General features: G+C 54.2%; 1 protein-coding gene across 3 annotated transcripts in view; it reads right to left on the bottom strand.

Moving 5' to 3' along the window:
• The window catches only part of TLN1 (talin 1), a 116,631-nt gene that overhangs the window by 17,783 nt on the left and 71,875 nt on the right, over window positions 1-26,973 (bottom strand). For all 3 annotated transcript variants that reach the window (XM_032800965.2, XM_075066797.1, XM_032800967.2), the window contains 16 exons: window positions 26,241-26,373; window positions 25,215-25,316; window positions 24,948-25,118; window positions 23,570-23,719; window positions 22,018-22,119; window positions 21,683-21,802; window positions 20,466-20,612; window positions 19,762-19,928; window positions 18,103-18,286; window positions 17,812-17,937; window positions 16,906-17,022; window positions 16,216-16,401; window positions 15,226-15,333; window positions 9,433-9,538; window positions 4,207-4,331; window positions 3,681-3,806 (listed from right to left, as the gene is read on the bottom strand). In XM_032800965.2, coding sequence (XP_032656856.1) covers window positions 3,681-3,806; window positions 4,207-4,331; window positions 9,433-9,538; window positions 15,226-15,333; window positions 16,216-16,401; window positions 16,906-17,022; window positions 17,812-17,937; window positions 18,103-18,286; window positions 19,762-19,928; window positions 20,466-20,612; window positions 21,683-21,802; window positions 22,018-22,119; window positions 23,570-23,719; window positions 24,948-25,118; window positions 25,215-25,316; window positions 26,241-26,373 — 2,170 coding nt within the window. The remainder of the gene's footprint in view (window positions 1-3,680; window positions 3,807-4,206; window positions 4,332-9,432; window positions 9,539-15,225; window positions 15,334-16,215; window positions 16,402-16,905; window positions 17,023-17,811; window positions 17,938-18,102; window positions 18,287-19,761; window positions 19,929-20,465; window positions 20,613-21,682; window positions 21,803-22,017; window positions 22,120-23,569; window positions 23,720-24,947; window positions 25,119-25,214; window positions 25,317-26,240; window positions 26,374-26,973) is intronic.

The raw sequence follows: 26,973 nt of genomic DNA on the forward strand, positions 1-26,973 counted from the left end.
CTGCACAGTCAACCCGTGGAACTCCTTGCCAGAGGATGTTGTGAAGGGTTAAAAAAAGAACCAGATACATTCATGGAGGCTAGGTCCATCAATGGCTGTTAGCCAGAATGGACAGGGATGGTGTCCCTAGTCTCTGTTTGCCAGAAGCTGGGAATGGGTGACAGGGTTGGCTCACTTGGTGATTAGAATCATAGAGTATCAGGATTGGGAAGGGACCTCAGGAGGTATCTAGTCCAACCCTCTGCTCAAAGCAGGACCAATTCCCAACTAAATCATCCAAGCCAGGGCTCTGTCAAGCCAGGCCTTAAAAACCTCTAAGGAAGGAGATTCCACCACCTCCCTAGGGAACCCATTCCAGTGCCACCACCCTGCTAGTGAAAAAGTTTTCCTAATATCCAACCTAAACCTCCCCCACTACAACTTGAGACCATTACTCCTTGTTTTGTCATTGGGTACCGCTGAGCAAAGGTCTAGACCATCCTCTTTGGAACCTCCTTTCAGAGTAGTTGAAAGCAGCTGTCGAAATCCCCCCCCTCATTGTTCTCTTCTGTAGACTAAGAATTTCCAGTTTCCCTCAGCCTCTCCTCATAAGTTCATGCCTGCTTCCAACCCCCTAATCATTTTTGATTGCCCTCCACTGGCTCTTTTCAATTTTCCACATCCTTTTTGGGTGGGCCCAAAACTGACACGAGTACTCCAGATTAGGGCTCTCACCAATGCTGCAATAGAGGGAATGAGCACGTTCCCTGAATTCTGCCTTAGGCAATGGCCCTAATCAACACCCAAATGCTGTTAGCCTTCTTGGCAACAAGGCACTGCTGACTCCTATCCAGACTTCTCGTGCACTGTAACCCCACCTTAGGTCCTTTTCTGCAGAACTCCTGCGCTAGCCACTCATCCCTGATCTGTAGCAGTGAATGGGATTTCTTCCATCCTAAGTGCAGGGACTTCACTCTTGCACGTTGTCCTTGCTGAACGTCATTCAGCTCTCTCTCTCTCCTCTCTCGTCTAGGTCCCTCTGTATCCTATCCCTACCCTCCAGCATATCTACCACTCCTCCCAGTTAGGTCATCTGCAAATTGCTGAGAGTGTAGTTCCACTGCCATCCTCCACGATCATTCATGAGACATTGACAAAACCGCCCCAGATCTGTCTTCTGTTCACCCCCTCTGGCGGCACCTGCACTGGCCACATGTCAAAGCAGGCTACTGGGCTAGATGGACCTTTGGTCTGACCCAATATGACCATTCATATGTTCTTATTAAGGAAATACACACACTGACAAGGATTACTTCAGGAACTGCATAAAATAGAAATCTCTCAGAGAGACAGCACTACACAATGGGAACTGTTGACCCAGGTCATAGCAAAAGATCTTTCCAGCAAGTTGGAAAAAGATATAAAAGGAGGGACTGACACCTGAGGAACAAAGACTGAACTGGGGGAAGTGCTGGTCCCAGGCAGGAAAGAAGGAAGCCTGTCGGTGTAGAAAACCTTGGGGGACTGTTTATACTATGTAACAGGGTGAGACGCTGCTTAATTCAAATCCTATCTAGTATATTAGGCTGAGATTGTGGTTTTATTTTATTTCTTATGGTATTCTACTTTGATCTGTTTGATCACTTCAAAGCTATCTTTCTGCAGCTCATAAATCTCTCTTATATTTTACCTAAAACACTGTGTGTTGTTTGAAGTGCAAAAGGGATAAATCTCAGCTCAAGAAGAGCTAGTGCACATCCACTTTCTTTTGAAGAAGTGTTGGACTGGGTAATAAATTCATACTGGTTGGGTTTTGGCCAGAGCAGGACGGTACAGCTCTGGGGTACTAGGCTGAAGAGCTGGGGGGGGTATCTTGTGGGTTCATGAGTAGCTGGCTGGAGCATTTATGAACACAGCTGGGTGGGGTCTGTGACAGTGTACCCCATAAAGCTTTATGGTGGGGGGTGCTTATAAATGTATGTATGATGTAACTGGAATAAGGTTTTGCTACATATGCCATGTAACTCATCTATGTAAAGGTTATGATCTATGGGTTACGTTCATCCTAGTTGTATGCAGGCACCATTTGTGCGTTTAAAGTTATGAACTTTGGCTGTATACTTGTTCTAACTAAGGCTACTTAGAAATCAAGCATTTGGTCACTTCCTGGGAAAGGAATGTGCAAGTTAAGTGCTCAGTCAGGAAGAAAGAGCCTGGACGACTCCAATCCACGTAAGAAGTCTACCTGAGGACATTCAAAGTAGCATGTGGGTAATGGCTGCTACCTGCTAGTCCTGAGTCATGCATGGGCAGGTGACTTGCCCATGTGATGCCAAATTTCCATTTTGTGACTGGATTCTACACAGGTGGAGGGAGCGGTGTCTACCCAGAAGAGAAAAAGTCTATTTAAACCCTTGGGAGACCCCTCCATTTGGTCTTCAGCTGGCTAAAGAGGGAGCCTCTCCACCCCCCAGGATACTTGAAGGAATCTGGAACAAAGGACAGTAACTACAGGGGTGTGAGTGATTGCTGGACCCAGGCTAAAAGGAGACTAGTCTGTAAAAGGGAGCATTCTGGAACTGGTGAGGATCTTATCTGTATTCAGTTGGATTAGACACAGATTTGCGCATTTTATTTTCTTTTGCTTGGTGACTTACTTTGTTCTGTCTGTTACTACATGGAACCACTTAAATCCAACTTCCTGTATTTAATAAAATCACTTTTTACTTATTAATTAACTCAGAGTATGTGTTAATACCTGGGGGAGCAAACAGCTGTGTGTATCTCTCTATCACTGTTATAGAGGGTGAACAATTTATGAGTTTACCCTGCATAATCTTTATACAGGGTAAAACTGATTTATTTGGGTTTAGACCCCATTGGGAGTTGGGCATCTGAGTGTTAAAGACAAGCACACTTCTGTGAGCTGCTTTCAGGTAAACTGCAGCTATGGGGCAAGTAATTCAGACCCTGAGTTTTTGTTGGAGCAGACAGGAGTGTCTGGCTCAGCAAGACAGGGTGCTGGAGTCCTAAGCTGGCAGGGAAGGCAGGGGCAGAAGTAGTCTTGGCACACCAATTAGCAGCTCCTAGGGGGGTTTCTGTGATCCAACCCATCACAGGGTCCCTGCTTGTGGATGTTGATGAGAGTCCAAGCTTGGAGAACTGTGCAGTTTGTCACAATGTTACAGTGCAAGAGGGAACCCAGATTGGTAAAACAGAGGGCTCAGCTATATCCAAATTCCAGATGGTCTGGGGGGACCTGTCACACCCTCTGTTATCAAATATTTGTTCTTCCTGGAGGTATTGACTCACTGTGGGTAAGTCACCCCATAACCTTGTTGAGAGGCTAAACAGACTGAGCTCTCTGAGCAGGTCTTCTATTCCTCTGATCATTTGTGTGGCTCTTCTCTGACCCCTCTGCAGTTTATCAACATCCTTCTTGAACTGTGGGCACCAGAGCTGGGCACAGGATCAGTACTGGTCTCAACAGTGCTGTATGCAGAGGGAAAATTCCCTCCCTGTTGCCCTGTTTGTATACCCAAGGACCGCACTAACCCTTCATGCCCCAACATTGTGCTGTGATTGTGCTTGGAGAGGACGTTTGCGCAATACCCAGAGTGGGGCTCAGAGCCTGGCCCGGCTCCTCCAGTAGCAAGAAGTGCCACAGCTCTCATGGCCTCTCCCCTGCCCAGCGCCGTTACCTTTCCTTGAGCCACCAGCTCTCTCTGGGCCGCTGAGGCTGCCTTCACCAGGGCACTGGTTGCAGCAGCGATGGATTTCGCAGCCTCCAAGATTTGCTCCTCAAAGTTGAGACTCTCGTCCGCCTGCTGCAGATGGAGACAGAGGGTGTGAGCCCTGGTGGGAGAGGAGGGAAGCGCCAGGGACAGGTGGGAGGAGAGCTGTACTGAGAAGTGGTAGGGGTCAACACAGATGGATGGAGGGGAACCTGGGAGAAGGAACAGACAGCACTGTGACCCAGGGAGGGACCCCTGTGGTGTCAGGTGAGAGGGCAGCAGGAGTGAGTGACCCTGGAGAGCTCTCCTTGTGGAGGGGGTTCAGCCCAGCTCTCCCCGCAGTGAAGGCCTTGGAGCCACAGACGTTGATGGGGGAGCCCTTAGCCTGGTCAGGGCACAGCAGCCTCCAGGGGGGCTGGCAGGGACTGGTGAGGCCCCAGGACCAGATCCTGGTCTGCCAAGCCAGGTGCAGGTGGGGGCAGGGCAGCCGTACCTTGGGTTTGGCCCTCGGCTTCAGCTGTTCCAGTTTCTTGGCTGCAGCTTCAATGGCAGCTGCTGCTCCCAGCAGCTCATTCTCAGCAATGACCGTGGGATCCTCTGGGTCGACCCACTCGGTCCCTGTGGTGGATAGAACCAAGACGTGGGACTGAGAAACCATTCCTGAGAACACAAGTCAGACCCCGCAGCACCAGGGGCTGGCGATAGGACCCTAGAATCCTGGCTCCCAGCCCCCTGCTCTAACCCACTAGATCCCACTGCCCTCCCAGAGCTGGGAAGAGAATCACAGGAACATAACAATGGCCACACTGGGTCAGACCAAAGGCCCATCTAGCCCAGTATCCTGTCTGCCGACAGTGGCCAGTGCCAGGTGCCCCAGAGGGAATGAACAGAACAGAGAATCATCAAGTGACTCACCCCCTGTTGTCCATTCCCAGCTTCTAGCAAACAGAGGCTAGGGACACCATCCCTGTCCATCCTGGCTAATAGCCATTGATGGACCTATCATTCAAGGCATAGAGGCTTATGTTTCAGGGGCAGGACAGATAGCTCAGTAGTTTGAGCATTGGCCTGCTAAACCCAGGGTTGTGAGCTCAATCCTTGAGCAGGCCCACTTAGGAATCTGGGGTAAAATCAGTACTTAGTCCTGCTAGTGAAGGCAGGGGACTGGACTCAATGACCTTCCAGCTCTATGAGATAGGTATATCTCCATGAACTTATCTAGTTCTTTATTGAACCCACTTATACTTTTGGCCTTCACATCACCTGGCAAGGAGTTCCACAGGTTGACTGTAGATTGTGTGAAAAAGTACTTCCTTTTGTTTGTTTTAAACCTGTTTATTAATTTCATTTGGTGACCCCTAGTTCTTGTGTTACAACACTTCCTTATTCACTTTCTCCACAACATTCATGATTTTATAGACCTTAATCATATCTTCCCTCAACTGTATTTTTTCCAAGCTGAACAGTCATATCGATCCTCATACGGAAGCTGTTCCATACCCCTAATAATTTTTGCTGCCCTTCTCTGTAATTTTTCCAGTTCCAATGTATCTTTTTTTGAGATGGGGGCAACCACATCTGTATGCAGTATTCAAGATGTGGGCGTACCATGGATTTATACAGGGGCAATATGATATTTTCTGTCTTATTATCTAACCCTTTCTTAAGGATTCCCAACATTCTGTTCGCTTTTTTGACTGCTGCTGCCCAGTGAGTGGATGTTTTCAGAGAACTACCCACAATGACTCTGAGATCTTTCTTGAGTGGTAACAGCTAATTTAGATCCCATCACTTTCTATAGATAGTTGGGATTATGTTTTCCAATGTGCATTACTGTACATTTTTCAACACTGAATTTCATTTGCCATTTTGTTGCCCAGTCACTCAGTTTTGTGAGATCCCTTTGGACTCTGCAGTCAGCTTTAGATTTAACTACCTTGAGTAATTTTTGTATCATCTGCAAATTTTTCCACCTCATTTTTCCACCTTATTTATGAATACATTGAACAGCTCAAGTCCAAGTAGAGATAGCTGAGAGACCCCACTGTGCCGCTGTACTCCATAAGGCTTTATGGAAATATGCTTATGAATGTATATATGACATAACTGGAATATGTTTAACGCTACATATGCCATGTAACATCTCTCTGTAAAGGTTATGATCTACTGAATCTATTCATCCTATTTGTATGCATGTGTCATTGTTGTGCCCCACATTACGAATATTGGCCGTGGACTTGTTTAATTTGAAGCAGCCTCAGCGAAGCAACGGTCAGCTTCCTGAGGAAAGACTATTCTCAGGCCTTGGCTACGCTGGAGCTTTACAGAGCTGCAACTTTCTCGCTCAGGGGCGTGAAAAAAACACCCCCGAGTGCTGCAAGATACAGTGCTGTAAACGCCAGTGTAAACAGTGCCGCAGCGCTGGGAGCGTGGCTCCCAGTGCTGTAAGCGAAACCCCATCAGGATGTGGAGTACGTGCAGCCTGGCGCTGCGACCACACTCGCGGCAGCGCTTTGAAGTTTCAAGTGTAGCCATACCCTCAGTAAGTGCCCAACCAAGACGCCCTTAAGCCAACAATGAAGTTGGAGACACCAATCCACATCTAAGCTTTCCTAGGAATGTGGCTCGGCTGGTAAGGAACTCAGTCATGCATGGACATGTGACTTGCCCATGTGACTCCAAAACGTCATTCTGTAGCTGGATTCTACACAGGGGGAGGGAGGGGTCTCCACCCACAAGAGAAAGTCTATTTAAACCCTGGGGAGACCCCTCCATTTTGTCTTCAGCTGGCTCAAGAGATAGCCTCTCCCCTCCCAAAGGATACGTGAAAGGAACTGGGACAAAGGACAGTAATTACAGGAGGTGAGAGTGATTGCTGGGCCCAGACCAGCAGGAGATTAGTCTGCAAAAGGAAGCTCACTGGAACACCTCTGAGGGTGACGTTTTATCCGTGTTCAGTTTTCCTACTGTAGTAGGCATAGACTTGCATGTCTTATTTTATTTTGCTTGGTAATTCACTTTGTTCTGTCTGTGACTACTTGGAACCACTTAAATCCTACTTTCTGTATTTAATAAAACCACTTTTTATGTATTATTTAACCCAGAGTATGTATTAATACCGGGGGCGGGGGCGCGAGGGGGGGAAGAAACAGCTGTGCATATCCCTCTATCAGTGCAGTAGAGGGCAAACAATTTTGAGTTTACCATGTATAAGCTTTATACCGAGTAAAACTGATTTATTTGGGGTTTGGACTCCATTGGGAGTTGGGCATCTGAGTGTTAAAGACAGGAACACTTCTTAAGCTGTTTTCAGTTAAGCTTGCAGTTTGTGAGTCTGTGTTTGTAGTTGACAAGTGTGTCTGGCACAACCAGGCAGAGCTCTGGAGTCCCAGGCTAGCAGGAAAAGCAGAGTCAGAAGTAGTCTTCGCACACTGTTTGCAGCCCCAAGGGGGTCTCTGTGATCCAACCCATCACACCCACGATTAACCTTTTGCCATTGTGAAAACTGACCATTTATTCCTACCCTTTGTTTCTTGTCTTTTAAGCAGTCACTGATCCATGAGAGGACCTTCCCTCTTACCCCATGACAGCTTCCTTTGCGTAAGAGCTTTTGTTAAAGGCTCTCTGAAAGTCCAAATGAGACTATCAACTGGATCACCTTTGTCCATGTTTGTTTGACCCTCTCAAAGAATTCTAATAGATTGGTGAGGCACAACTTCCCTTTACAAAAGCCGGGTTGATTCTTCCCCAACATATTGTGTTAATCTATGTACCTGACAATTCTGTTCTTTACTGTAGTTTCAGCCAATTTGCCTGGTACTGAAGTCAGGCTTACCGGTCTGTAACCACCGGGATTGACTCTGGAGTCTTTTTTAAAAATTGGTACCACATTAGCTATCTCCCAGTCATTTGGTACAGAGGCTGATTGATGTGATAGGTTACACACCACAGTTGTTAGTTCTACAATTTCATATTTGAGTTCCTTCAGAACTGTTGGGTGATACCATCTGTCCTGGGGACCTTTTACTGTTTAATGTATCAGTTTGTTCGAAAAACCCCTCTACTAACTGTGACAGTCTGTATGCCCATGTTCACCCTTTCTACAAAGCTATCATGGATGCCTTGTAAGGGATCATTTGAAACTCATAATTTGCTGATCATTATTGTTCTGGTAAAATATGCACGGCAACACTGTATGTAAAGTTATAAGATTCTAGTTTTTAACATTACTGAGACATATTCCAAGTTTAGAAAAGCAGGCACAAAACAGTTCCTCAAAGACAAAAGGCAAATTGATGCTTCAGCCAGGTGTCAACAAAATCAAATGGACTAGCACCTGGTTAAGTGGCCATTCTTTTGAGGAAAAAGTGTGAGTGAGAAATTTACATTGGAAAATATATAGCTTGGCAGATAAGTTGCCATCTTCCCAGACTTTCTGTCCCCTGAATCCCAGCTGGAGATGATTCTCAAAGAAGAGGAAAAGATATAAGAATGGGGAACAGACAGCCCAAATCATCTCTCCTGATACCTCTATTCATGGTATTGAGAACACTTGAAGGACAAAGGAAGCACCATTGGACTGTGGGAGGGATCCTAACTGAAAGATTCTGCCACTAAGACTGCTGAAACATGTAGTGAGAAAGACTTTTTGCTTTGAATTCACTTAGCTTGTTAAGTTAGGCATTAATTACACTTTATCTTTTATTTCTTTGTAAACAATCCTGACTTTTATGCCTCATCCCTTGTAATCACTAAAAATTATCTTTCTGTAGTTAATAAACTCATTTTATTGTTTTATCTAAACCAGCGTGTTTAGGGAAAAAACATTTGTGCTAACAGGATTTGTGCACACCGTTTTCTATTCATGAAATGACAGACTTTCAGAGCTTGTGTTGTCCATAAGCAGAGACCTGGGCAGTACAAGCTGCACATTTCTGGGGGAAGTCTGGGACTGGGAGTTTGCTAGTGTTGCCCTGCAGAGTAATTCATGGGTGCTGGCTATAGCACTCACATAGTAGAGCTGGGGTGGTTTACATGCTGGAGGCTGCATATGAACAGACCAGCAGTGGTTGCTCTCATAGCGAAACAGTGTAAAAGGCACCCAGGCTGGAGAATTGAGGGGACACAGCTATTTAACAGTCCAGATTGTACCCTAGGGATGTCATCTGACTCCTCATTCTGGGACAGTTCCTCAGATCTGTCACCTAAAAAGAATGGCTCAGGTGTGGGAATCTCCCACCCATCCTCTGCAGTAAAGACCAATACAGAGAATTCATCCAGCTTTTCCGCAATGCCCTTGTCTTCTGTGAGTGCTCCGTTAGCACCTCGCTTGTCCAGTGGCCTCACTGATGGTTTGGCAGCTTCCTGCTTCTCATGTACTGAATTTGTTTGTTTCTTTTGCTGCAAGTACTTGTGCTCTTCGCTAGTTTTAATTCAACTCTGTCTTGGCCTGCCCTGTTGTACTTCTACACCTGACTTGCCTGCATGATGCTCCTTTCTATTGTCCTCGCTAGGACTGGACTCTCAGCTTTTAAAGGGCACCTTTTTGCCTCTAATCACCTCTTTTACTCTGTCATTTAGCCATGGTGGTCTTTTTCAGCTCCTCTTCCTGACGCCCAGCTCCCTCCCAAGCACTGGATCAGAGTCCCAGCTGAGATTCTAGCCATTAAGATGGAGCCAGTGACCAAAGAATGACCACAGCTTGGGAGCTGGACTTTACCTTTCATGGCTTCTGCAGCCTGGATGAGCTCGGTGACGGAGCCAGCCACCCGCTTGGAATATCCAGCCAGCTGCTGCTTCAGCTCGTGACTCGGCTTCTGCAGAATCTGGGGAGGGAGAGGACTGTGAGCAGAGGCAGGCTGTATCCCCAGAGAGAGAGCCCCCCAGGGGACATGGCTAGCAATATCTGGCGTTACTCTATGGAGGGCCTTTCACAAACCTAGGGTTGTGTCAACTCCCACCCTCCCTACCTGCAGGGGTTATCCCCTTCTTCCCCAGAATACCACCATTTGGAACAGGAACTGGCAGCCCAGGGGCCCATCTATCCGTGTCTCTGGTCTCTAACAGTGCCTAGGACCAGCTACCACAAGAACCTCTCAGTGGCCATTCTGGAATGACAGGCCTGTAGGGGAGTTTCCCCTACTCCTGGCAGGTGGGGCTGGCTTGTGCACTGACGTATCATGTCCATTGTTTTAACCCTTTCTACAGTGACTTTAGTTGGTCTCATTCACCACAGAAATGGCTGATCACTTCCTGAACCCTGCTGAGCTGGTGGTCTCAGTGACATCTTGTGGCGGTGAGTGCTACAGGTTAAGGTGATGTCCCCTTCCTCCACGGTGGAGTTACCCAATCCAGAATCCCTTCCTTTGGAGTCATTTGACCTCCCCTGCCCTGGGTTCCTGGAGCTGAGACCCAGTTCCCTCCCCCATCCCGGTCTGTCTGCATGCCAGGGAAGGCTGCTGGTCCCACACCTGGAGGCGCTGCGGTCTGGCCAGGCAGGTGCCACACCGCCACATGAGTGCAAACAGCAAATTGCAGGAGATGCTAGGCTCCCGCACTGCAGCTGGGGCCCAGTTCTTCACATGCCCAGCCTGGCTCTGCAGCTGCTGGGCCAAACCGTGGGCACACGCTGCACTCTCCCAGACCCAGGTCACCTGGAACGCGGGCACACATAGCACCTTCCCAGACTCATGTCACAGGGAGTGTGTGCACACACAGCAACCTCCCAGACCCATGTCACAGGGAGTGCGTGCACACACAGCACACACCTAGGGCTATGTCACCAGGAGCATGCATGGACACAGATATGTAGTGCACACACACTGAGCACACCCCTACCTGTGTCACACAGAATGCGTGCACATCAGTATTTATGCGCACAGAGAGCACACCCCTGGCATGTGTTCTCACATGCACCGGCAAACATGGCCCTAGTCCCTCTCACCTAAAGCACGTGTCCCACACCCTGCCCCACTCCCGCTCGCCCCAGCTGCGTCACTCGGTGCTCACAGTGAGTGGAACCTAGTGTCATTCAGGCACACGCACACACGCGGGCTGTGACCAAGGCTCATGCTGGGGCAGACACACGAGGTCACTCCAAGCACCACTGTACTCACCGGCTGACAGGATAGGAAGAACAGAATATAGAAAAGAAGAGAGTAAAGCAGTGAACAGCCTGCAGGGGCAGTACCAGTCAAAGGCCCCGGGGGGCTCTGAACATGTATGTGGAGACGGAGCCTGAGGGGCAAGGGCTGGGATTGCCAAGGGAGGAAGTTGTGTGCGCAGCGAAAGTAAGGGAGAGTTCTGTGTCACGGATGAGCCATTTGGACCATCTAGTCTGACTTTCTGCAGCGCGAGCACCAGAGAACACCCCCCCCTACCCACCCCCGGCAGGTATTCCTGCATCAAGCACACTTCCCGCTTGAGCTGCAGCATGGTGGGGGAAGGGGGGCTGTGTGTGCAGCCTGGGCAGCTAAGGGATGGAGAATACACCATGGCCCTAGGGAACTTGGTCCAGTGGCTCCTTATGCTCACTGCACCTTATTTCAAGTCTGAATGAGTCTAGATTCAGCTTCCAGTCACTGGAGAGTGCTTCGCCTTCGTTAGATTGAAGAACCCCTGGCTAACAACAATCGCCTCCCCAGGCAGGTAACTGGACAACAATCCAGTCATCTCTCATGTAAACTAAACAGATTAGACTTCTTCAGCCTCTCAGTGTCAGGCCGGTTTTCCAGACTTCAGATCACTGGTGTAGCTCTTCTCTGAACCCCTTTCCAATTTATCAACATCCTTCTGGAATTGTGGACTCCAGAACTGGACCCAACATACAGTACTGGTCCCGTTAATGCCACAGACAGTGTAACACCACCTCTCCACTCCTACTCAATATTGCCCTGCGCATCCATCCAAGGATCACAGCCACTCTCAGCCCCAGCATCGCGCCTGGAGCTCATGTTCAGCAGGCTGTCTAGCATGATCCCGAAGTCCATCTCATAAATGTGACCTGCGCTCTTGGTTCCGAGACTCATATTTTAAGGTCACACAGGACCATTAGTTTATCTCACCTAACCTCCTGTATAGCACAAGCCAGGGAACCTCACCCTGTTGCCCCAGATTGAGCCCAGTAACTTACGTTTGACTAAAGCACCTGCCAGAAAGGCACCAGTCTGGATTTGAAAGCATCGAGAGATGGCGAGTCCACCTCTTCCCTTGGGAGTTTGTTCCAAGGGCTAATCTCCCATTCTGATAACAACATGCACTTGATTTCTCATTTGAATGGGTCTGGTTTAATCTTCCAGCCACCAGTTCTTGTTCTGCGTTTTCCCCTACATTAAAGACTCCCTCTTTGGTACACAGAATTTTCTCCCCTGGAAGGTGTGGTGAGTGGGAGATTTTTGTAATATTTTTGAGTCTTGTTTGCATTCTGTGTGCTGCACTGTTACCCAGGGGATGGAAATGAGCTGTTTGTTCTCAAGGCAGGTAAAGAGACAGGTCTGGGTCTTGGTCCTCACATCAACAGAGCCTCTCTCTGAAGATACAAGAGTAGATCCAATCGCTCCGACACTGACACATAGCAAGCAATGCCCCAGAGGGACAGGGACTTCCCCACCTCTCTGTAGGGAGGCGGAGTGGCATTTCCCCAGCTTAGGTACGGCAGAGGTATGAGGTGGGGGATAAGTGCTGGCTGCTGGGAAGAGTCGGGGTGTCACCTGGAGTTTAACGAGGAGGTCAGCTGGAGAGATAGACAGAGCTTGAACAATGGGGTACAGTAGAACTTGGCTGGGCTCTAACCTTCAGTTCTCTCTGCTAACCTAAGGACTTCCTATGCTGCATTGCCATTGACTAATAAACCCAACTGTTCTGGCAGCACTGTGAGAATGTCACTGCAGATGCTGGCAAGGTGCATTAATCCCTGCAGAGTGTACACATCTCCACTGCGGTCTATCTCAGTTGAACTTGCTGAATGGCGCTCATGGGGTGAAGTAGGAGTATTGCAGGCCCAGAAATCCACTGTAAGGAGGCAGTAAAGCAACGCGGCTTATGTGGGAGGAAGAGTGAGATCCTTTGGGGGGGTCTAGCACACTGAAGGGTTCCTCCAGGACTGTTCAAAAGCTGGGGCCATAGCACCAATCCTGTGGGTCAATGACCAGTGGTAGCAGGGATGGGATGCTGAATGCTCCAGTAGCATTTTGCAGCAGTAAAACCAGGCTAGTTAGAGGAAGCAGCAAGAAAATGGTGTATAACCACCTCCCTAAGAAGGGCATTGCAAACCAGTGCAGGGAGAGAGGGTTAAGCGCTGGGAAGCTCAACGAGGCGCAGCAGATTGCACGGCTGGAGAAGCATGATCAGTCCAAGAAGCAGCTTCCAGACCCATGCAGGGTTCCAGGAGGGTCTGAGAGTGACAAAGGCAGAAGCAGAGGCAGCAGCAGGGTGTCCTGAAGACCCGGTTCCCCATCCAGCAGGGGGTCTTCACAACCTGACTCCCCATTGATAGATTTGAAGCGGTGGGAGTTGGAACTTAAAGTAAAGGATCCGCCTGCGGTCCAATCAGCACAGAGCTGTGGCTCATGTAATATCTTCAGGGCCTCCAATGAGTGCAACTTACCAACTGATCCCAACTGCTCTGGATAAACGATCAGTCCCCAGCATGATTTGCCAAGCCCCTATTTTGCGGCAGCTCCAGTTATACCAGTACCGGTTTTATATTTTCTTCCAGATCACTGATACAGGGCATTGAATGGCACTGAGGCAAGAACAAATCCCTGCAGGACCCACTAGAAACTCCCTCACTGGATGACATTTCGTGCTTCCTGAACTGATAGGTCAGTAGACCACTTCTTAAAGCAATTTCAGAAGGTGTAAGAGGGTGCTTGGAGGGTCGGGCGGCCTAGTGGTTGACGCACCTGCCTTCCAGCCCCTTGCTGCCCTGGCCAAGGTGTCTCAGTCCTTAAGGGACCCAGGTGCTCCCTCTCCACTGGGTCCCAGCCCAAGGCCATGTGTGAAGCAGTCCCCAAATAGGGAGCTCCCAGCAGAGAGTCTCAGTCCACTGCCCTGGGCTACTCTCTATCGCTGTGGCCTCTCTAGTCCAAACCATTTGAGGCTTAACTCAAGCAGCGCTCCCCCATGGACCTTGGGCGCCCTGCCATGGCCTCAGGTTCCTCCGGGCAGATGGCTGTAAGTTTGCCAGGTTCTCTCTTTTTCTTCCCCTCCAGGCCTGGTGTTGGCTGCAGCTACAGTGGGGCAAGCCTAGCTGGGCCCACAGACTCTCCCGCTTTTTCTGTGCTAGTATGAAGTTTCGCAGCTTCTTCGCACGTGGGCTACACTGATTGTGCATAGTGCTGGTTTTTAATCCGAACATTGTGTGGGCCTAAGTCCAGTGCCTTGGAGAAGTCTCAGTGCGTTAACCTACAGCTACCTTTAGCATCCAACCTTGTGATCTCAAAAAACACAAGTTTGTCTGACCAGACCTATCTGCCATAAAACCATGTTGATTGGTGTTAATCATGCTGTGGTCCTTCAGTTCTTTATTGACTGTAACCCGTATCAGCCTTCTCATGATTCTGCCCAGGATCAATGTCAGCCTGTGGTTACCTGGGTCATTCTATTTACTCTTCTTAAATCCTAGCACAACACTGGCTGTTTTCCAGTCCTTTAAAAAGTGACAAAGTCCTGTGGCACCTTATAAACTAACAGACGTATTGGAGCATGAGCTTTTGTGGGTGAATACCCACATTGGGTCGTCCGACATTTGAGAAACAACATTCATGGTTCAGAAAATTCCTCAACTGATTCTTTAATACTCTTGGACACAAGTTATCTGTCCCTGGTGATTTAGAAATGTTTAACTACAGTAGCTGCTGCTTAACATCCTCTCTAACTATTGATGGAACAGAAATTATTTCATTGTCACTCTCATATATGAATATAACATCTTGCTTTTTTCCAAACACAGAACAGGAACAGCCATTGAATACTGCCTTTTCTGCATCATGATAGATTGTTATGAGACAAGGATGGTAAAACTGACCTAGACCACTGCTATGATTTTGTTTGTTCCTGGTATTTTTTTTTTAAATATTTTTTATTTCTACTGGACAAAAGCATTTCATGATACTGTTAGCTTCCTTTATCAACTGTCTGCCTTTCCTCACTGCTACTAAGAGCTCTCCATGGGGATGATTCATAGATTCATGGAGTTTAAGGGTTCATTAGATCATCTAGGCTGGCTTACTGTACATCTCAGACCAGAGAATTTCACTCAGGTACCCTGAGCCCAGTGACTTGTGTTTGACTAAAGCATAACCTGTGGAGGGTGAGGAGAGAGTTCTGGGTGTTCGAGGGAGAGCTCCACAGGAGGAGGGGTGGGGAGAGGCTAGAGGGGATGGGGGGAAGGATCCCAGAAGAAGGTGCTACAGAGTGACCCCTGTATCCACGGGGCAGCTGAGCATTGTGTGCCTGGGCTCCCCTGGAATGCTGCCTGGAGATGGAAGCTGGGAGGGATGGGGTAACTCACCACCAGCACGTGCTCCAGCAGCTCCAGGTACCCGTTGGCGCACTCCTTCCCATAGCGCAGCGCCCGCAGTCGCACGTCCGCGCTCACCTCAGGGTGGTAGGCGGCTTCCTGAAAGCCAGAAAGAGTGAGCAGTGCTGAGCACTGCTCCACACGCAGCACCGGCCACACAGCCCTGCCCATCACCTAGGTCACTGCCATGGCATCCACACCCTCCAGTGCCTGAAAGACCCACTGCCCCCTAGTGCACTGCCCCCTGGTGCCCCGCCTGCAGCCTATCGCCCTCCTGCCCTGTACCCTGGTACCCCTCCTGTAGCCTATCGCCCTCCTGCCCTGTACCCTGGTACCCCTCCTGTAGCCTATCGCCCTCCTGCCCTGCCCCCTCGGTACCCACCCTGCAGCCTATCGCCCTCCTGCCCTGCCCCCTCGGTACCCACCCTGCAGCCTATCGCCCTCCCGCCCTGTCCTGCCCTGCCCCCTCAGTACTCCCCTGCAGCCTACTGCCCTCCTGCCCTGCCCCCCCGGTACTCCCCCTGCAGACTATCGCCCTCCTGCCCCGCCCCCCCGGTACTCCCCCTACAGACTATCGCCCTCCTGCCCCGCCCCCCCGGTACTCCCTCTACAGACTATCGCCCTCCTGCCCTGCCCCCTTGGTACCCCCCCTGCAGTCTATCGCTCTCCTGCCTTGCCCCCTGGTGCCCCCCTTGCAGCCTATCGCCCTGCTGTCCTGCCTTGCTCCCCGGTGCCCCCCCTGCAGCCTATCGCCCTGCTGTCCTGTCTTGCCCCCCTGCGCCCCCCCTGCAGCCTATCGCCCTGCTGTCCTGCCTTGCCCCCCTGCAGCCTATCACCCTGCTGTCCTGCCTTGCCCCCTGATGCCCCCCCTGCAGCCTATCACCCTGCTGTTCTGCCCTGCCCCCCTGGTCCCCCCCCCCGCAGCCTATCACCCTGCTGCCCTGCCCCCCCGCAGCCCAGTGCCCCATGTCCCCACTGTACCTTGCAGGATCGCAGCATGTCAGCGATGGCGCGGCGGCTCAGGTTGGCCGTGGCGATTACATCCTCCTGTCGACATGAGTTGCCAGCGGCCACGGCCTTGGCTGTCGCCATGGTGATGCCTTTGGTCATGCGGATAAAATCCTCTGGTGTAGAGGTCTTGGCTGGAGGTACCTGGGTGCAGAAAACCTGAGACAAGAGGTGGGGATGAGACCAGGACAGGGGGTGGCTGGAGCAGGCTGGTACAGGGGGCATAGAGTTAAGGCTGCGCAGGTACCACAGTGTGGTCACTGTCTGACATCCGAGTGCATAGCTCAACCGAGACTGACCCGTGACTCCCTTGTCTTTGGAGGTCCTCTTTCTTGAAAGCCAGAAAGAGTGAGCAGTGCTGGTCCTTAGAGGCAAGCTCTGCCAGCGCGCAGAGGGGCCGCGTGCCCCCAGGAGGGTGGGGGGAAAGGTACTGCTGGCATGCAGAGGGGCTGTGTGCCGTGCGGGGGATGGGGGGAGAGGGGGAGGACAAAGGTGCTGCCAACACGCAGAGGGGCTCTGTGCCACCCCCCAAGGGGGAAGCAGGTGCTGCTGGCATGCTGAAGGGCTCCATGCCATTTAGCTTCACCCTTGGGCCGGGTGCAAAGGCTGCTGGTGAGGAAGGGGCAGCTCCTAGCAGAGGGCTTTGGCCTGGCCCATGCTCACCGCCAGCTCCTGGCGGATATGCTCTATCGTGGCCTCCAGTGCACGGGTCCCCTTTGTGGCCTCGTCCTCCACGGCCTTCACTGTCTTCAGCAGGGAGGTGACGTTGGTGACCATCACCTGGCAGACAGAGAGGGAGACTCAGTCACCCGGCCCGGGGAGCGCTGGGAACTGACAGCCCCAGGTCCTGTCCCCAGTCTGCCTGCTACAGCCCACATCTCTCCGCCCCCAGCTCTCCTCCACCCCCTGCTCGCCACAGCCCACATCCCTCCGCCCCCAGCTCTCCTCTTCCCGCCACAGCCCACATCCCTCCCCTCCCAGCTCTCCTCCACCCCCTGCTCGCCACAGCCCACATCCCTCTGCCCCAGCTCTCCTCTGCCTGCCACAGCCCACATCTCTCCGCCCCAGCTCTCCTCTGCCCTCTGCTCCTCACAGCCCACATCCCTCCACCCCAGCTCTCCTCTGCCCTCTGCCCATCAGAGCCCATACCTCTTTGTCCCCAACTCTCCTCCGCCTCTGCCCGCCACAGCCCACATCCCTCTGCCCCCAGCTCTCCTCTGCCCTCTGCCCGCCACAGCCCACATCCCTCCGCCCCCAGCTCTCCTCTGCCCTCTGCCCGCCACAGCCCATGCCCCATATCCTTCCGCTCTGCCCCCAGTGACCCCCTCCTCCCCAGCACCCCCCATCCTGCTGCTCCCAGTGATCCTTTCCTTCCCAGCACCCCTCCACTCTGCTCCCCTCAGTGACCCGCTCCTCCCCAGCACCCTCCCCAACACCCTGCTCCCCCTGTGACCTCCTCCTCCCCAGCACTGCCCCCTACCACCTTCTTTCCTTCTCCTGTTCAACCTGCTCCCGCCCCTCCTGCTATGCGCCCAGCTCCACTCTTCCCCCATCTGCCCACACACTGACCTTGGCCGAGTTCTTCAGCTGGTAGACTGAAGGGTCGTCCCCGGCTTTGCCGGCTGCTGCCTTGGTGGCACTGATCAGGTCCCCAAGCGCCTTGGCCACGTCCTTGACTGCATTGATCAGAACCACCTGGGAAGGAGCAAGGCCAGGTCAGCAGCTTGACTGGTGCCCCGCAGTGACGGATGGGGAAGGGGCAGGCTGAGAAGAGAGTGAGCTGAGTGTGCGGGGGCACCAAAGGCCAGGCCACACCCCAGCCCAAATGCCGTGTGGTTCCAGATCCCAGCCCCATCTGACCTGAGTTTCAGGGTCCTCAGAGCCCAGGCTGGCAGCGCCCAGCTTCACCACTTCTGCGAGGCGGGTGATGGTGGCCACGGAAGACTGCGCAGCCTGGGCCAGCTTCTCCTGGCTGGCAGTGGCGTTCTGCACCAACACCTTGGTGTCCTCCACCAGTGCCTTGGCTGTCTTCAGGATGCCCTCCCTGTGGGAGACCCAGGGGTCAGAGAGGAACAGCCTGCACCCGTCCTCTGCAGGTGAATCATAGAATATCAGGGTTGGAACGGACCTCAGGAGGTGTCTAGTCCAACCCCCTGCTCAAAGCAGGACCAATTCCCAACTAAATCATCCCAGGCAGGGCTTTGTCAAGCTTGACCTTAAAAACCTCTAAGGAAGGAGATTCCACCACCTCCCTAGTAACCCATTCCAGTGCTTCACCACCATCCTAGTGAAAAAGTTTTTCCTAATATTCAACCTAAACCTCCCCCACTGTAACTTGAGATCATTACTCCTTGTTCTGTCGTCTACCACCACTGAAAACAGTCTAGATCCATCCTCTTTGGAACCTCCTTTCAGGTAGCTGAAAGCAGCTATCAAAACCCCCTCATTCTTCTTTTCTGAAGACTAAATAATCCCAGTTCCCTCAGCCTCTCCCTGTAGGTCATGTGCTCCAGACCCCTAATCATTTTTGTTGCCCCCCGTTGGACTCTTTCCAATTTTTCCACATCTTTCTTGTAGTGTGGGGCCCAAAACTGGACACAGTACTCCAGATGAGACCTCACCAATGTTGAATAGAGGGGAATGATCAGGTCCCTCGATCTGCTGGCAATGCCCCTACTTATACAGCCCAAAATGCCGTTAGCCTTCTTGGCAACAAGGGCCCACTGCTGACTCATATCCAGCTTCTCGTGCACTGTAACCCCTAGGTCCTTTTCTGCAGAACTGCTGCCTAGCCACTCATTCCCTAGTCTGTAGCAGTGAATGGGATTCTTCCATCCTAAGTGCAGGACTCTGCACTTGTCCTTCTTGAATTTCCTCAGATTTCTTTTGGCTCAATCCTCTAATTTGTCTAGGTCTCTCTGTATCCTGTCCCTACCCTCCAGCATATCTACCACTCCTCTCAGTTTAGTGTCATCTGCAAACTTGCTGAGGGTGCAGTCCATGCCATCCTCCAGATCATTAATGAAGATATTGAACAAAACCGGCCCCAGGACCGACCCTTGGGGCGCTCCGTTTGATAGCGGCTGCCAACTAGACATGGAGCCATTGATTATTATGGGGGTGTGCGACAGAGAGGTGGGACCAGAGACTGCCCCCCCATGGCCTGCCCCACGCTTTTTGGGGGAAAAGGGGGTCACAGAAAGCACTGCCTGCCCTGTGTGTGTATGTGTTACAGCTGGTAGGGGGATGCGGGTGCGGGAGAGAGCACAACTATGCAGCCCGCACCCGCTGTGTGTGAGAGTGAAAGACAATGGGGGGGGGGGGGGGCAGAGAGTTGTGCCCGGCTTGCCACTTGCATCCACCCCTTCCGTGAGGGTGGAGTCAGACAGCATGGCGGGCACCCAGCCCCGCCCTCTGGGCGGAGCCATGCCCAAGGGACATGTGAAGGGAGGATGATATAGCCAGCCCCTCGGCAGCTGTGTCTGGATCGCCCAGCAGGCTCCTTGTCCGCCCTGGTACCGGTGGTCGGCGAAAGTCTCGGCATTCTCCCGGTTCAGCGTCCCCGCAGTGGCGAACATGATGGTGGTGTCAAGGTCGGCGATGATCCCAGAGACGGCACTGGCTGCAGTGATGCAGGCCTGGGTCCCGCGGTTCCCGGCCTGCAGGGCTGCCAACACATGGGACACCTGCGGGGAGGAGGCTAGGATGACCCTAAGACCGATGGGAGTGCAGGGACCCCGCTCAGTGCTGTCCCTATCACAGTCCATCACTGTTACTGCACCAGCAGACCCCACCCCAGCAGATATAACCACCGCTGCACCCCTCCCGCTGCTTGGCAGCAGCTGAAGCTGCTGGGCATCCACGCTCTGCCATGCAAACTAGACCCAGTGCTACCGCATGGGCTGGTCTGGAAGGGCAGCAAGCAGCTGGCACATACCAGGGACCAGAAAGGGACTCCAATGGACAGAGAACATGAGGGAGTCCAGAAACCAATGCAGAGGAGCTGGGGGCACACGCCAGGCATAGGGGTCTGGTGGGTACAGCGGGCATGGGGTGGGGGCATACGCCAGGCATAGGGGTCTAGCGGGTATACAGCAGGCATGAAGGGGCCGGGGGACACATGCTGGTCCAACTCCACGCTCCGTCCTCCCACTAGTTTTTCTACCCATGGCGCCTTCCTCTCCTCCCTCCCAGCCACTCCAGGCTCACTCCTGCCCAATCACCTTCTCGGACACTTTGCGCGCACACTCAATCAGCTCCTTCTTTGTGTAGGCATCGCTAGGGCTGCACTGCAGGGCTCCGGCCTTCGTCACCAGCGCAGCGCAGCCGTGGCCCAGCTCCTGCACCCGGTTCTTGATGTGGGAGCCAATCTAGGAACCAGTGGATAGGGTGGGTGACCCAGAACAGAGTCAGCACCGCCCTCCACAGGGCGCTGACACACCTTTGATATCCAGTGGGAAACCCCAACTGCTCCCACCCCCCGCCCCCCGCCCACAGACAAGGAAACCTCGCCCTTCTCCAACCTCCAATGGGAGATCCCAGCGCTGCCCATTGCCCCCCTCCAGCCTCCAGTGAGAGATCCCAGCGCTGCCCATTACCCCCCTCCAGCCCCAGTGAGAGATCCCAGCGCTGCCCATTACTCACCCACCAGCTCCCAATGGGAGATCCCAGCACTGCCCATTGCCCCCCTCCAGCCCCCAGTGAGAGATCCCAGCGCTGCCCATTGCCCCCCTCCAGCCCCCAGTGAGAGATCCCAGCGCTGCCCATTGCCCCCCTCCAGCCCCCAGTGAGAGATCCCAGCGCTGCCCATTGCCCCCCTCCAGCCCCCAGTGAGAGAGCCCAACGCTGCCCATTGCCCCCCTCCAGCCCCCAGTGAGAGAGCCCAACACTGCCCATTGCCCCCAGTGAGATCCCAGCGCTGCCCTTTACCCCCTCCAGCCCCCAGTGAGAGATCCCAACACTGCCCATTACCCCCTCCAGCCCCCAGTGAGAGATCCCAGCGCTGCCCATTGCCCCCCTCCAGCCCCCAATGGGAGATCCCAGCACTGCCCATTGCCCCCTCTAGCCCCCAGTGAGAGATCACAGTGCTGCCCATTACCCCCTCCAGCCCTCAGTGGGAGATCCCAGCATTGCCCACTACCCCCCTCCAGCCCCAGTGAGAGATCCCAGTGCTGCCCATTATACCCCTTCAGCCGCCAATGGGAGATCCCAGCGCTGCCCATTACCCCCCCTCCAATCCCCAATGGGAGACCCCAGCACTGCCCATTATACCCCTTCAGCCACCAGTGGGAGATCCCAGCATTGCCCATTACCCCCCTCCAGCTCCCAATGGGAGACCCCAGCGCTGCCCATTACCCCCACTCCAGTTCCCAGTGAGAGATCCCAGCGCTGCCCTCCGCCCCCATGGGAGGCCCCTGTGCTGACCCCTGGCACCCCTCACCTCATCGTTCTCAGCGGTGATGGCAGCAGGCTTGGCCTGGTGAGCCAGCTGCCCGTAGTCGCTGGTGAGCTGGTTGGCCAGCGTGCCCAGCTCATCTGGGTTGGTGGTGGATTTGGTGACCTGCAGGCAGAGGGGGAGTGAGAAGGGCCTGTCACACCCAGGAACTGCTGGCCCTGCAGCAGCAGCGAGCCAGGCCGGTGCTGCCCTCGCGTCCCTGGAGAAGGCCTTGCAGGGACTCGGGCGGCAAGGCTGCACGCGGCCACCGCCATCCTCCCCAGACACAGAGGGGGTGTAATGGGGAGGCCCAGAACTCACTGTGTGCCCCCAACACTCACCATCTCCTGTACCGTCACTGCAATGGCCTTGGCTGTCTTGACCATGGTGGTCTGGTAATCCACGAAGGTCCCCTCCGGCTCCCCCATGGGTCCCTCATCCAGCTGCCAGAGAGAGTGAGCCATTAATGGTATTCAGCCTGCTCCCCACTTCCCTGAGCCCCCCCGTGGCAGGCAGGATCCCACAGTGCCCCAGCCTGGGCCTGCCACCACATTTCCCCAAAGGCTCCCCCGAACATGCCCTTCCGGGACTGTGCCACTGGGTACCATGGGCAGCCTGCTCCGGACAGCAGCGCGCATGGCCCTCCTGCCCCTCCCCATTCCCAACCACGCTCAGTGCCGGGGTCACAGCTGAGCGTGAGGTTCGTAGGTTCCAAGGCCAGACGGGACCATTGTGATCATCCAGCCTGACCTCCAGCAGAGCACAGGCCAGAGACCTGCCCCAAAACAATTCCCAGATCCCATCACCTAGAAAACCATCTGATCTTGAGTTAATGGGTGTTGATGACAGAGAATCCACCACTCCGCTGGGTAAGTTGTTCCAATGGTTAATTACTCTCATTTCCAGTCTGAATTTGTCCCGCTTCAAATTCCAGACATGGGATCGTGTTAGACTTTTCCTGGCTAGACTGAAGAGCCCTTTGGGGTCCAGTCACCCCTTCACCTTTCCTTTGCTAAGTAAACAGATTGAGTCCTGGAGCCTTTCACTACGGGTATGTGTGCACAGCCCGTGGGAGCAGGCCTCCCTGCCTGAGTTAGTTGTGGATTTGGGTTGGCAGGGCTTGTGGTGCGTCTCAAACCAGGGAGTGCAGAACGTATTCTGGAGGGGCATGAGACACCGCGCTGCCTTCAGAGCTGGGCGGCTGGAGAGCAGCAGCTGCTGGCTGGGCACTCAGCTCTGAGCAGTGGAGAAGGGTGGCAATACCATAGCATGCCACCAGTACTTCTGCGCTGCTGCTGGTGGTAGCGCTGCCTTCAGAGCTGGGTGCTCTCCACTCTGCCTTTAGAGCAGGGCAGCCGGGCATGTACTTGTGTGGCGGGAGCAGGTGGAAGTTACTAGACAGAAAGAAGTGGGGCACAATCCAATCAATTTGAGAACCGCTGCTCTAGGCAGAGCTGCGTGGACAGCACTCAAGCTGTGGCTTGGGCTCACCTGCCACCCTAGGACTCAAAGCCCAAGCTCCTGCCCCAGCTTCAAAGCTGCTGACACAGCGATTTGTTGGACGCAAGGGCGAGCCCCACTAGCCCACATCTGTTGACCCAGGCTGGGACACTTGCTGCTGCGGCCTGTGTAGACGTATACTAAGGTACGTTTTTCAGTCCTTTAACTGCTCTCAGGGCTCTGCTGTGGAAGGAGTGGTGCCTGGGATGAGTCCATCTCGTGGAAGGCAGGGACCTCAAATATACCCGGCACTTTATCCCCGAGCCTGTGGGCAAAAGTCCCTGAATTCTAGGGCACAAGATGGCAGCCATCAGGAAATCGCACCCGTTCCTTCTCAGGCCAATCCCTCCCCTCCCCATGGCCCCTCGCTGCGCATTCTGTGCTCCCCCTTGCCTGGTTTATGGCCTGGGTGATGGAGTCCACCATGCCCCCGACGACCCCGGCAGCGCTGGCAGCCTCATTGAGAGTGGTGGTCAGGTCCTCCACAGCTTCCTTCATCATCTGCACAGCCTCCTCCAGTGCCTCCTGCGTGTGTGCGGCTTGCTGCAAGCACAGGCCTGCGTCAGGCCGAGGCAGCCTCACGTGTACACACCCCACGATCGTGTTACACACACTCATCACCCCTGCTGTGGGCTGCCCTGCACAAGTGCACACCATCCCCGCACAGGCTCTCACCTGGCACATGTCCCTGAAATCACACACCAGTGCAGCGCATGAGCCTCGCACGGGCCAGGAAGGATTAGCAAGTCATGCAGCGCTCCACCGACTGCTCCTTGCCCCTGCATGAGCTGTCCAGCGTGGAGGGGGTGGTAAAAGAGAGGAGCTGGCTCTAAGGGCTGGGCAGTGACCGGGAAGAAGACAGTTTGGCTGGGCCAGCAGCTGACCGAAGGGCTGACTCTGCCTGTCAGTTTGCTTTGCTACCAGGAACCCACTGGCAGGCTGCAGCTGGGGCCTGCCTGACAGGATGCGGCTGAAAGCTGGGCCCAGCAGGGCTGGGATTCCTTTGGTTCGTGTTTATGTTGGATTTCTACTTGGGGACTCTGCCAGACCGGGCTGGTCTCCCAGGGACTGGGCCAGGGGGCGAAGATACGTGTGCTGAAGTGTCCACTGGGGAAACTGAGGCACAGCTGCTGCAGTGGTGCACTGCTCTGTGAGGGAGTGCACAGGGATGGCACCTCTGCTACACACGCACACACACACACACACACACGCTGTACGGGACCCTGCTGCAGGTGCGCAAACTGCCTTCACACACCCATGCACACCCATACACACGCTGTATGGGACCCTGCTGCAGGTGTGCACACCGCCCTCTCACACACATGCACACCCACAGATACGCTGTATGGGACCCTGCTGTGGGTGTGCACATCACCCTTACACACACGCTGTACGGGATCCTGCTGCAGGTGCGCACACCGCCCTCACACCCACACACATGCTGTGTGGGACCCTACTGCAGGTGTGCACACCGCCCTCTCACACATGCACACCCACAGACACGCTGTATGGGACCCTGCTGCGGGTGTGCACACCACCCTCACACACACACTGTACTGGACCCTGCTGCAGGTGCGCACACTGCCCTCACACCCACGCACACACCCCCACACACACGCTGTACGGGACCCTGCTGTAGGTGTGCACACCGCCCTCACACACACATAGAACTGGAGATGGGCTGCACCTCCCCTACACTCAGACATGCTGCCCAGCACCCTGCTTTGGGCAGCCCCCTTCCAGCTCTGCAGGGAGTGCTCCCTGCATGCACCTTGGGGTTCCCGCCGGCCTCTTTGGCTGTGTACAGCATCTGCAGGGCAGACTCGGACAGCGTCTTGGTCTGGTCCAGGAGATTCATCTGCTGCTGGTGGTTGAGTGTCTTGGAGGCAGCACCAACAGCGGCCAGAATGAGCGGCTCGAAGTACTGAGCCATCTGGGACACCTGGGGAAGAGCAGCATTAGTCCCAGGGCGGCCAGGTGCCCGTGTCCGGCAGACCCAGAACCTCCTGCCCCAACACACCCCGGCCCAGTCCATTACCTTGTGTCCCAGCTGCGAGGCCTCCGCCCTGGCGGCGCTGGCCACAGGCTCAATCAGATTGCTGATCTCCTGAACAGCAGTGATCATCTGGTTGTGCAAAGCCTGCGGGGAGAGACACCGATAAATAAGGCTGCCCCATGGCCCAGATGCTGGGCGCTGGAGTCACAGGGCCTGGCCAGAGGCCCTAGAAGGGGAAGGGGGATGACAGCCCAGGCTACAGGCCTGCCCCAGGAGAAGCAGGTGTCATTGATTTGGTCACTGGACTATCCCAGTGGGGCTGGTTTGGGGGGCTGAGAAGTTAGATCCCCCACTAGGGGCCTGTCTAAACCCCACCCTTGGCATGTCAGGGCACCCAGGCTGGTGATGGCCACTGCCTGCCCTACACGATGGAACCTTGCTCCATGTGATCACTGGGGCGCACGAGCGTGTGACCACGTGCCCCACACAGGAGGGGGCAGTTGGTCCCCAGAGTCAGTTGGACAGGGACCCAAGAGAATGGCAGGTCCTCATGGGATCCGCTCTGCAGGATGCTTGGCACCAGTTGCGCAGGGCGGGGAGCCAGGCAGGGGCTGCAGGGAACTGGTGTGTGATGCCAAATCCCAGCATCACTCATGGCAGCAAAGAGGGGCTCAGCCAGGAAGCAGCCGCTGCATCTGCTCTAGGGAAGATCCTGGGATCTGTGGGGTGCAGGTGCAGGGTAGGGTTCCAGGAATGCTGGGGGAGCAGCGCCCCATAGGGGTAAGGCAGCTTCCAGACTCTGTGCTGATTTTAACAGCGGTTTGGTCAGTTTCCCCAGGGATCAGGCTCCTGCTGGGAAGGGGAGCCCCTGAATTTTGGGGGTGAGGCTGCGCAGGGAGCTCTCTCTAGAGAGCCACTCCCAGCCCCAAGCATGGCAGCCATTTGTCTCTGGCCATTCCCCTAAGAGCAGGGGACAGAGGCACATTGGCTGAGAGGGGCAGGGAGCAGCCTGCGCTGCAGGAATGCAGAGCCCCCAGGCAAAGGGCCCGTGCTGCCCCCCAGACTCACCTCCTGGGAGATGCCCTCTCGGGGGGCCAGCTGCTGACTGATGGCAGCCAGGGAGGCCTGGTCCACATCCCGCATGCACTTGTTCAGCACCTCGATGGCCTCGTCGCATTCCCGCTGCCCGGGAGCCTTATCCCTGTGTGACAGCCCACAGTCAGCAACGCCTGGGCCCAGACACAGCCCCAGCTTCCCCCAGGGCAGTGTGTAGGCACCAGGGCCCCCAGGGACCCCACTGCAGTGCCCCAGGCTGTTCACCCCTTCACTGCTTCCTCCCAGAGCCACGGGGAGCCCAGCCCCGGGCCTGTCCTGAACCAAGACAAATGGCCCTGGCCCTGCTGCGCAGGATCAGGAACAAGAGTGTGGGACTGGAGGTGTTCGTGGTTCTCCTCCAGCTCCATCTCAGCATGCACCACTGCACTTCACTCAGACAGGTCTCTCCATCTCCGGGCCAGCACACCGCCATCCTCCTCCCTTGCCCAGCAGCTGCTGTGACACTGCCAATCACACTGTCCCTTTCCTGGGCTCCAGTCTTCCCATCCCCTCCCACACAGATCCCGGCTTCAGCACCTGGAACGCCTTGTTCCCACCCAGGCAGGCGATGCCCAGCCCTGGTGCACAAGTGGCTGCCATGGAGACGCCCAGCAAGGAAATGGCTTATGAGGATGTTCAGTCCTGGGCTGGGCTCCAGCAGTAACGCCTGGTGAGATGAACATGGCTGCTGTCCGTTCTGGAGCCC

The sequence above is a fragment of the Chelonoidis abingdonii genome, chromosome 6 (assembly GCF_003597395.2).
Source record: "Chelonoidis abingdonii isolate Lonesome George chromosome 6, CheloAbing_2.0, whole genome shotgun sequence".
NCBI classification, from domain to species: Eukaryota; Metazoa; Chordata; order Testudines; family Testudinidae; genus Chelonoidis; species Chelonoidis abingdonii.